The sequence below is a fragment of the Sphaerodactylus townsendi genome, linkage group LG05 (assembly GCF_021028975.2).
Source record: "Sphaerodactylus townsendi isolate TG3544 linkage group LG05, MPM_Stown_v2.3, whole genome shotgun sequence".
Lineage (NCBI taxonomy): Eukaryota > Metazoa > Chordata > Lepidosauria > Squamata > Sphaerodactylidae > Sphaerodactylus > Sphaerodactylus townsendi.
The window spans coordinates 79,292,425-79,304,265 of record NC_059429.1 but is presented as its reverse complement, the minus strand read 5'-3'; the positions used below and the strand labels follow the sequence as shown (position 1 = coordinate 79,304,265).

Below are 11,841 nucleotides of genomic sequence, written 5' to 3'. Positions count from 1 at the left end.
TCTTTTGGTCTGAGTCCTTCTATATCCTTCTATCGACCCTTGTAACAGGAAATTACTGCATTGCAGTGACTTCAGTCTGACATAGTTATACCTGTAGAGGGTAAAAATGTGCTGAATGAGCGTATACTTAGCTGAGATCCATCTTATGGAGATTAGTGGTTGGAGTGGACTAGGAGAAGGAAGAACTGGATTCAAATCTTTACTCAGCTATGAATCTTACTGGATAACCTTCGACCTGTCACTTATACTCACCTACCTTACTGGGTTGTTGAGAGGGTAAAACGGCAGAAGCTCCTTGGAAAAAGCATGGGATAAAAATGAAATGGATGACAAGAACTTCCTGTTGTATTTAATGACTGTCAGGTAGGTGTGAACTTGGATTTGAACCTTAGACCCTACTTTGATTGTCACTGCATGTTGGGAGACAAGTTGAAGGAGGGTCCTAGAAGATACCTGGAATGTGCAGCAGCACATGGGAAATAACACACTGGACCTAGATGAGTATCATGAGTTACAGATCTGACAAATGGAGCTTTGCCTCTTGAAAGCTTTTGCTCTTAAAGTTTTGTTGGTCTTTAAGGTACTACTGGACTCAAATCTGGCTGTCTTATGCATATCAGGGCATCTTTGTGGAATTAAGATGGCAGATACCTTCGCACTGCAAGCACATCACGGAGTCCCAATGTCAAACAAATGAGAGTGTAATACATTTTGAGAGAGTTACCACAAGTCCATTGATTGGGCCGGGCTGCATATGTAAATATAATTGTTTACATGTATAAATTGGTCATCACAAATCAAACACCACAAATACAATTTCCGTATCACAATATGCTTTTCTGTTCACATATTAATTTTCCAAGCACACTGCAATCAAGCGTGAGCCACATTGATATATATCCTATTAGCCTGCTACTAACTTGGCTCATGCTCAATAGGATGGAGGATGGCTGGCCCAGAAGATCTCAACTTCAATTACTCCTGAGCAAATTCCTCCTGTAAGTCTCTGCACTTCTTGCTAACAGGTCATCTATAGCCTGAGAATCTTTTGAAAATGTATCAGTTTCAAAAGCAAGAAAGTGAAATGGACAATAGATCCCCTTTGCCCTGGCCATTCAGGCTCAATATGGGCTGTAGTTCAGGATCACCTTTTTTTCAAAAGAAAAAGTCTGGAGTGATTGACGCAATGACATGTAGCCACCCAAAATTTGCAACTGATCTATGAAGGCGGACTGCGAATAAGAATCTACATCTGGCCTCCTCCCCAACAGCATGCTATCCATTCTTGAATCTGCTGGTTTTAAAAATCAGCCTTCCTTTGGCACATATATATGCTAGGTGACTGGAGGAACAGAGGTTTTATCTGCTGCAGTAAACTGTGGGCAGACAGCAATTTTCCTGGGCTAGCAAATCTTATGAAAGAAATGGTGAGATCAAGATCTGGAGGCAATAACTTGTGGTTCCTGAGGTACATGGCACAGCTCAGAATAAAATCACAACCTAACCATTGTTCTCCTTAGAGAATACAGGGAATGACTACTCTGCAGTTGTGTAATAGAGAGATGAGATGTTCATCCTCTCCCACTCTGGCATCCCACACCCTTGATTTCCTTTCCTGTAATGTAAGCAACTAATTCTTTAAAAAGCCATATGGATATATAGTAATAAAATGCCACCTAGTGGCAAAGATGCATCAGTTGTGATACAGGCCAAGTACACAGTGTTGCAAGTTAATTGAACTAGCAAGAGAAGCTGAAGATGGACACTAGCTCCGAAGTTCTCACCCAGTTTCAGTTTTTGGGGGGAGGGGTGTTGAAAATGTGAATCAGGGATGTGAACCCATTATCTTCCCCACCCCTTCAGTTGGCACTCAAGCCACAATGCAGTATGGGGCCATTAAAGCTGCAAAAAAAATTCACATCATTTGTCCTCAGATCTTGTCCCCTCTCCTGCACTGTTATCTCTTAAGCTACAATAATGAAAGTGGTTCTGGTGGGTTTTCCAGGCTGTGTGGCTGTGGTCTGGTGGATCTTGTTCCTAATGTTTCACCTGCATCTGTGGCTGGCATCTTCAGAGGTGTATCACAGAGGGAAGTCTGCTACACAGTGTGTAACTGATAGACATAAGAAATATTATCCCAATGAGACGCTGAGATCTCTGATCACACCCCAGCGACTCAGAATTTGCCTACATTTTTGGCAGCCTTCCGGAGCACAAAGGCCATTCACAAGGCCTTGGCCATTGGTAAATTCTACTTTATCCATTCCTGACCTCAGCCAAATAGTTCTCAGAGATGATGCACTGTTCTAACATGCAGTGATTTCCATCGTATTAGGGACAAAGCAAAATGAAAAGGATTCTGTAGCAAGGGAATTTTTGTTCCATGCTGCATGAAGACAATAGAACACATACTCCAAACTGGTCAAATTAATAGCACAATAGTGCCCGATCTTGTCATCAGATCTGCTTGGAAGAGACCCTGCTGAGTCCTTTCAGTTTAAGTGCAAAAGAAAATGTTCAGTTTACACAAACAAATACCCTGTGATATAATAGTAGACCATCGCGCCACTCTGGGGTATCTAGAAGCTGTGTGATCTGTGGGGAGGTGGGAAACCAGACCATCTAGTTCTTTACTGATCTTTTTGTAACACATGTAAGTAATGATAGAGGCTTGTTTATCCTGCCTGATCTAGATTTGACAGGTTTTTATTTTAGAAGTTCATTCAGTGAATTACTTGGATAGACCTAACTTTCAGGTTGGAAAACATTACATTTTGAAGAGAATGATTTAACAGGCAAAGCAAGTGCCAGAAACACACACAGAGAAAGAGAATATAGCAGATTGTGGGCTGCACTATATGATACGTGTGACACCAATGATTACAATCACAAGTAACATTGTTCAAAATGCATTCCGGGGCACAATTTGGCTCAGGAACATGGCATGGCATCAGCATTCTTTCATTCCTTCCCATGCCACTTTTTTTGAGTTGAAATGGCTACAATGGCTGCATATGTACTGTTGGCAGCATATGGTGCCCTACACTGTGGCAATTGGGTGACTATAGCCATTTCTAAGCCCCTCCTCCCCTACACCATGCTCTTCAGGCCTCAGATCATTTCAGAACTTCGGTTCCCTGAAATAACATATGAATGCAAGTGCGATTCCTGACCCAACTCATATCACACTAATGTCTAGCTGAGTCTTGCATCAGAATATTGTGTGGACCTTAGAATGGCTACTGGATCAAAAAGTATATGGGAAAGAGATTGTGCACAGATTGTCCAAGGAACAAAAGCTTTAAAAATACATTTGACAGAATTGCCCAAACCTAGACCCCAGCTTACATCAGTCTGGTCACTCAGCTGGTGATGTAAAGAAAGAGGACAGAAAAATATCCTAAATTTAGGCTCCCCTACTCAGGACACAAAGTGGCCCTTTAACCTTATGGAGAAGTTCAGATTGGCAAATGCCCTAAAAGGTTGGGAGCAGCCAGAAGCAAGCCAAGTGGTTGGGAGCAGCCAGAAGCAAGACTCTGACATGGATGCAGAGGCTCATCAGCCAGGACCTGGCCAGTGGCGGCAATGAATGAAGGCTTCTAAATTCCCTCCTGCTGTGCCCTAGAGGCCTATGGCCAACTGCGATCACCAGCACTCAACTCGGCTACCTGTTGGGCTGCCTTAACTTCCCTGTCGCTTGCCTCTCTCCCCATTTGCTACAAGGGAGCAGCAGACAGTAATGGACAGCAGACAGGATGATGCGTGATGGGAGGAGGGTGGAGTGGCACACATGCAAGTACAGGAGGTTTATTCGGATTAGGCTTTGCCTGATGTTAAGTCTGTTTAAATGATAGGCCACATGCATCTAAACCACGTCTTCCAAGGAGTCTCAAAAATACAATCACAGTAGAAGCTGCGCTTGAAACCTGTAGGTAATGATGGTGCTGGTGGAGAATCATTAACATGGTATCCAAGCACCCAGAAGACACAGAAATCTTGAATTACATTGTGATGCCGGAAGAAATGTGCACCTTCTTTCTGGGAACTGGGCAGCCCATCTTTTCCAGTGCTTCCACATTACTTAAAATTCTTAACTATTTCAACCTTTCAAAGATTTTTCTTCTGCCTTACTCCTCAACGAATTATTTGGCAGATTATCAGTCTAGCTGAACAGGGAGTCTGCCCACGTGGAAAAGAAAAGGAAGAAACACTTATTTTTTTAATTCAGTTGCGATTTATATTCTCCTATAATATCTTCTTTTATTATTCCATCGATCTCACTCTTTCACACAATTATCATTAAATACATTTGCTATCAGGTAAAGATAAGGCTGTTAACCCATCCGTAGCTCACTATTGAACAGCTGCCTTCAAGATGCATCCAAAGGAATAATCAGCTTACACCTAAATGCTCATTGGAATACAGGCAATCATTTGGAAATGAAACTGGAAATACGCTGTATAATAAATATAACTGTATAATAGTAATTTATGTCACATATAATAGTAATTCATCTTTGACAGTTGGCAGTTTACAGGATTAGAAGCCTGCCACTGTCAAAACAAGATGCCAATAAGTATTTTAAGATCTAAAAATTTAATATTAACATGTGCACTTTATTTCTGAATTCTGAACCTTCCATTGGCACATTTAGATCATTTGTGCATTCTGCCTCAGATCTGTTCATTATCCTCAACAGTGACATAAGAGAGTGGCATTTTACTCCCGCAGATGAAGTCTGGCTGAGTAGCCCATGCACCAGTCAAATTGCATCTTCCTAAGGCGATCAGAGGCCTTGGAGACTCTCAGAATAGCTCTTTAATCCCCTCAGTACATGGTACAGATGGAGCTAGTTCAGCAGAAATGCATCAGGTACACTCACTTCAGTATCTGAGAAGTCTCAGATCACACAGAGAGATTTGTGTGCAAAGTTCCTGATTCCAGTAATGCATAGAACAATTCCTCCAGTCCTACCTCCAAGCTACTCCAGGCTAAGGCTGGACTGCTTCGAAGTCTGGATGTTCTGTGACATGTATACAATTCACACAATCCACACCACACCTGTATTCAGTCTCCTGGTTCAACTGGATTCTAGAGATCAACTTGCAGGGCCTGAGAATCCATGTCAGCAAGAGTCCTGGGGTTACCAATTACTAGGTAACTCACCTGCCTACTGCTTAGTGTGCAGTTGGGGGCGGGGGTACCTCTTCTACACCTAGGTCATAGAACTAGTGTTGCCAGCCTCCAGGTGGGGCCTGGAGATCCCCAAGAATAACTACTCTCCTGGTAACAGAAATGAATTCTAGGGTGTTGTGGGTTTTCCGGGCTGTATGGCCATGTTCCAGTAGCATTTTCTCCTGATGTTTCACCTGCATCTGTGGCTGAATCCTCTGAAGATGCCAGCCACAGATGCAGGTGAAACATCAGATAAAATGCTACTGGAACCCGGCCATACAACCTGGAAAACCCTCAATACCCTAGCGATTCCAGTCGTGAAAGCCTTCGACAATACAGAAATAAATTCCCCCAGAGCAAATGATTGCTATGGAGGGTGAACATGTCATTAATCCTTGCTGAAGTGCCTCAGTTTCCCAAGCTCTGCCCTCCTCAGGGTCCGCCCCCAAATCTCCAGGAATTTTCTAACCCACAGCAGGCAACTATACCTGGAACACAGGAATGGCTTCCTTCCCCAGGGGAATCCAGCAGTCTAGAAACATTTCTCCCGAGCACTATGATATATGCTGGAGCAACAGCCTTCCTGGGAATTCAGTCTTATTCAAAGTAGTAAACTGTGAAAGTGAACAGGAAATGGATGGGAAAATGCACATAAGAGCCATAAGGATGGAAAGAAAGGAAGACATTAGCAGCAGCCTAGAGGCCAGGAGAAGGGGAAGATCAGGTGGCTGAAATTGTCTAACCTAGGGGTGACCAACCTGTAGTGCTCCAGATGTTCATGGACTACAATTCTCATCAGCCCCTGCCAGCATGGCTAGCCTCACATGATGTAAATTGCTGTTTCTAAATGGGTGCTTTCTGCTATCACAAAGGTGCTACCCAGGGGTGGGATTCAGCCGGTTCGCACCACTTCGGCAGAACCGGTTGTTAAAATGGTGCTTGTAAACAACCAGTTGTTAAATGATTTGAATCCCACCACTGGTGCCACCTTGCTGAGTGAAGTGAAGGAAAGCCAGATTTTGCTATATTACCTGCCTCATATTTAATTGATAAAGTAAACTAAATCAATTACTTTAGGGAATAGATGCTATGGAGAAGAAGAAAGTGGGCACCAGGAAATGTATTGGCAGGAACCATCGACTGCTGGCACCACATTGATAGAGTTGCCAGCCTCCAGGTGGTGGTTGGAGATCTCCTGCTGTTTCAGCCAATCTCCAGGCAACAGAGATCAGTTCACTTGGAGAAATGGCTACTTTGGAAAGTGGACTCTGTGGTTTATATACCCCATTGAAGTCCTTCCCCTCTCCAAACCCTGCCCTCCTCAGGCCCCACCCCCCCACACACAAATTTCCCAACAAGGAGCTGGCAACCCTACATGTTGGTCTAGAAGTGCATCCATCACTTTTATTTTCACCACAAAAGCCTGTTTCCTGAAGCAATTTAAAGGCCTCAGGCAGGCCCAGTCCCTGGAGATATGTTATACTCAGGACCAGACATTTCACTGCTGCAGTGGGAATGGTCCCACCACCCCTGCTGACAGAGAGCCTGGCCACAGGGTCCTCAGCTGGCACAACAACTCCAGATGCAAGTGGAAGAACCAGCTGGGGCCCAAATGGGTGTTTGGAGCAGTCCAGAGAGGACAACAGCCTCCACAGCATCAGCAGTCCCAGTTCTATCAGAACCCCTCTCAGCCTCATCTACCTCACAAGGTAGCTGTTGTGGGGGAGGGAGGGCGATTGTAAAATGTATTGAGACTCCTTAAGGTAGAGAAAAGTGGGGTAGAAAAATCAACAAAAATTAGAGTTCTTATTGATTACTAGATTATGGGGACCAGGATAATAATGAGAAGCTGGTAATCTTGTTGCAATGTGCTCTTAACAGGCACAGAATATCCACATTAAAGGGAACAATGACCTAGTAGGTCAGACTGTGCCTTTTATTCATTCCCTTTCACCACGGTAAGTTGGGATCAATTCTATCACTGATCTCAAAGCAGCTTCAACAACAAGAAACTGGCAGGAGTGAAGAATAAATCTTGATCACTTTGTGTCATGTTGTACTATATTACCTACCTCGTATTATTTCACCTTTCATGCTGACCTTTGCCTTGCCAAGAGTTTTCTTTTTATGCTTTTATGCTTTTAGGTTTTTGGTTTTCTTTTTCTTTCTCCTCCTCACTCTTAAAGTTTGTGCCTTACTGTGAAGAGAGCCTTGAGAAATTGACCTGTACCCTATGAGTTCAGGCACTGATACCCCACCAGGGCACAATATCCAGCTCAAGATAACACATTTGCAAACAGTTTGAATCAGTCATGGCAGACCCAGGAACACTGTTACAGTCAGTTCTCCTTTGGCCCTGTTGAAACAAATTACAGTGACAGATGTTCCATCCTACAGCATCTCCCAGGGTGCTCAGCTGGCAGTCCATCAGTCCCTGAAATCCTATTACCCAGTTTGAAGAAATAAAAAGTTAATCATCTCTCTGACTCTCCGCCTCCCTCTTTTCACCTGCTTCATTGAGACACCACACTCGCTGCTGGGTAGCCAAAGAAGCCCCTGCGGACGTCATCTGCCACTGCAGAACGTACATGAATCAAAGAACCTGGTGAAGATTACCAACATAATGTTCTAGAGCTGTTTTGCAAGAGCAGAGGAATACGAAAGCCAAAGAAGGGCACCCACAGCTACACAGGATAGATGTTTTGAAGCCTCCTGCTTGGATTACGTTTTGTTGCTGCCTGCCACACAAAGGTTTCGTTGCTTTATGCCAACGGGAAGAAGGAAGGAGATTTTTTTTCACCCATCTGCAGGAAGGGTGGTTTGGCACAGGCATTCCTGCCCTCTAGCAGCAAGACCCAGTTGCCACTGAATTAGAGAGACTGGCGGTCAGCAATGCCGCTTCAATCAGAGATCCTCCAAGAGGTATGGACAGCAGATGGGTAAGTGCAAGAACCTTCCACTCCTAGCCTAGGGCATATTTTTGGCACACTGGGGCTTGTCCTGCTTCTTGGATTTGCCTCCCCTACACCATTCTATAGGAGCCATTACTGGAAGGGGGGGGGGAAGATTTTTTTATGAGACCTGCTAAAGGTTCATTCTAGAGGGGAATTTCCCTAAAAAAGGTCAATCCACTGGAGACAGAGAGGAAAGACACCTATGTTCCTTACACTAAGCACCTTCACTGGAAGCAGAATGTGCTTGTTTGCCTGGGTGGGATTAGCTGGCCTGCGACAGATGGACTGAAGTTTCTCATCAATATCTGGCTTGATTATTAATTAATTACAGCAGGAGCTACCTTAAGCTTCATGTGGGGCCAGACTGGCCTTTTAGCTTGTTGGGCTACTGCCCTGTAGAATTATTGGGGACCAGGACCAAGCTGAGTTGCAGGGTCTGCTTTGTTTGGACCTTGGCTGCAGTGATAATGACCATGGATGTCGTTTTTCCCACTGGGCAGAGGCCAGTTCATTTGAACATCCCAACCTGTCCACCCAGCCTCATGTGTGAAAACACCTTTTGGCTTGGCTGCAGGAAGGTAGACAATGCCGTCAAGTCACAGCTGATTTACGGCAGTCCTGTAGAGGTAAACAGAAATGATTTGCACTTCCTTGGTAGTCTCCAATCCAAGAAGAGCTGGTTTTTATACCCCATTTTTCTCTACCTTTAAGAAGTGTGAAATCAGCTTACATCACAACAGGCATCTTGCAGGGTAGGTGGGGCTGAGAGAGTTCTGAGAGAACTGTGACTGGCCCAAGGTCATCCAGTAGGCTTCATGTGGAGGAGTGGGGAATCAAACTTGGTTCTCCAGATTAGAATCTGCCACTCTTAACCACTACGCTATGCTGGCTCTCCTCCTACTCTTATCTTAGCTTCTAAGATCTGATGAGATCAGAATGGCCTGGACCATCCAGGTCAGGGCTGGCTGCAATTCAGTCATTCATATCTGCGTAGTATTGGCGTTGTCATTATTTTGACTTCTGTTTAACTGATATGTAGAAGGGAAACCTGGTCACCAATAAAAGTAGGGTCATTTGACTGCTCTGTTCTTCAGATTGGAGGGTGCTACCCTGTTGCTTTCATTGGACTCAGTTAATGAGCAAGCCAGCTAGAAACATTTAAGAAAAACTGGACACTTTGTCAGGTAGAAAGAAGAAGAAGAAGAAGAAGAGTTTGGATTTATATCCCCCCTTTCTCTCCTGCAGGAGACTCAAAGGGGCTTACATTCTCCTTGCCCTTCCCCCCTCACAACAAACACCCTGTGAGGTAGGTGGGGTTGAGAGAGCTCCGAGAAGCTGTGACTAGCCCAAGGTCACCCAGCTGGCGTGTGTGGGAGTGTACAGCCTAATCTGAATTCTCCAGCTAAGCCTCCACAGCTCAGGCGGCAGAGCTGGGAATCAAACCCGGTTCCTCCAGATTAGATACATGAGCTCTTAACCTCCTACGCCACCGCTGCTCCTTGGGTGAAAAGACATGATTTGATCTGTCTCCCATTTTTTCAATGTGAGCATTTAAAGTACGAAAATCTGCAGCAGAATCTCAGCATCATCTCACATTGGTTGGTAACTCCAGGTATTTTTGGTATGTGTCATTTAAGTCACAACGCTGCCGCAAAAATATCAAGCATAATGTTAAGCCACCATAGTGCTCAAGGACCAACATAACCAAACACTTCTATGTAGGGATTTGGAGGTGTATCTACACAGGAAGTGTTCTTTTTCAGGGCAAAACTATGTTGAACGTTTAGCATAAAGCACTAAGAAAATATTTTCTTTCTAGGTCCAACTTTGTACTGGCCTAGACTACGTTAGATTAGAGTGTTGTTGTTTTTCTTATTGGAATGGAGAAGATATGCAAATGGTGAAAAATGTTACCTGGCTTGCCAGTCCATTAGCTAAAATTTAGCACAACGAAATTCACAGAGCAAGCCCAAGCAGAATTACAGCCTCCAAAGATGATCTCATCTGATCTCAGAAGCTAAGCTGGGTCAGTATTTGAAAGGGAGACTTCCAAGGAGGACTCTATAAAAGAAAGGCCACAGCAAACCACCTCTGCGTCAGCACTTGCCTTGAAACCCCCACCAGGGGTCTGCAAAAGCTAGAGGCAACTTGATGGCACTTTACACACAAAAGATCACTGATTTCATCGGACATAAAAAGAGTATAGTTCTGCTTAGGATGATGCTGTTACTCTGTTGCGGGGGGTGAGGCTGACTTGTGGAGACTAGAGATAACCAAGAGGTTAAGAGACAGAGGACTCAATGGCATGTGGCGCTGGCGTTTCATGACTGGAACCCCAAACACATAAGCAGATATAAGACGGCAGTTTGGTCTGAATCAAGTCTGTGGTGCTGGGGAATGGAAGAAGGGTTCCCACCTCTCATATTGCTTCCTTGAATTAAAATGTTGTTTTTATACCCAGACACTCATATATCGTGTTTGTTCGTTTTCCCCCGGTGTGTGCGTGCGTACGTGCCTGCATGTGTGTGTAAAGTGCTGTCAAGTCGCAGCTGACTTATAGCAACTCCTTATGGGGTTGTCAAGGAAAGAGACTACCAGGTGATCTGCCATTACCTTCCTCTGCAAAGCAACCCTGGTAGTCCTTGGTGGTCTCCCATCCAAATAATAACCAGAGCTGACCCTGTTTAGCAGCCAAGATCTGATGAGTGCTACCCTGTTTCCCTGAAAATAAGACATCCCCTGAGAATAAGATGTAGTAGAGGTTTTGCTGAAGTGCTAAATATAAAGCATCCCCCTAAAGTAAGACGTAGCAAAGTTTTTGTTTGGAAGCATGCCCATCAAACAGAACACCAGAGCATGCAGTTGTGGAGCAGAAAAATAAGACATCCCCTGAAAATAAGACATAGCACATCTTTGGGAGCGAAAATTAACCTAAGACACTGACTTATTTTCAGGGAAACACAGTACCAGTCCTAAAGCGAGGGGTGTGTGTGGATTTTTGGTCTAAGATATGGCACAACAAATGAGGAATTACATCTCCTTTCTGAAGTGCTGTGTTCCCCTTATCCATATCAGTCTTGCTGTGGCTGCTTTTGCAGGCTACAATATACATTTGAATTTCCAGTTATAGAAAGGCCTCACTTGAGAACTGGACTGATGTTTATTTTTTAAATTTCATTTATTTTTCAATTTATACCCCACCCTGGCAAAGCCAGGACAGGTAATATGATATGAATACAAAAATATATAAAATATTACAATACAATTTACAATTAAAAACAAACATAAGGTCTAATCTAGCTAAAACATATGTCCTGTATTATCATTCCAGGGTGCCCTAAAAATGTAACCTAATTATCCCACCACCCCTAAGGAAAGACATTCCCACATATAGCAAGACAGATGGTATATGTGCAATCACCAGTCAGCAATGGTCTAGCTATTCCGGTGGGATGGGCAGACGCAGAGAGGATGGAGCAAAAAGGACGAGTGGAAGAAATGGAAGGAAAGTGAAAGGGGAGAAGGGGAGCCAGGGAAAAGGAACAAGGGAAGGGATAGAACTGGACGGGGGCAGACATTAGTGATAGTACATTTCTCTAGGAATTGCCATTAACTTTATGGCTTTACCATAGAATAGGTGTGACATCACTTCCAAGTTTTTCTGGATTTTCTGGTACACTGTTGCTGACCACTGTTTTATGTTTTCTTTCT

The 11,841-nt window shown here is 44.0% G+C and overlaps 1 protein-coding gene across 2 annotated transcripts in view; it reads left to right on the top strand.

The window, feature by feature from the left end:
• Positions 1-7,706: 7,706 nt before the first annotated feature.
• The window catches only part of TULP1 (TUB like protein 1), a 48,274-nt gene continuing 44,139 nt past the window's right edge, over positions 7,707-11,841 (top strand). For both annotated transcript variants that reach the window (XM_048498667.1, XM_048498666.1), the window contains exon 1: positions 7,707-8,115. In XM_048498667.1, the coding sequence (XP_048354624.1) occupies positions 8,069-8,115 (47 nt within the window). In that variant the 5' untranslated portion in view covers positions 7,707-8,068. The remainder of the gene's footprint in view (positions 8,116-11,841) is intronic.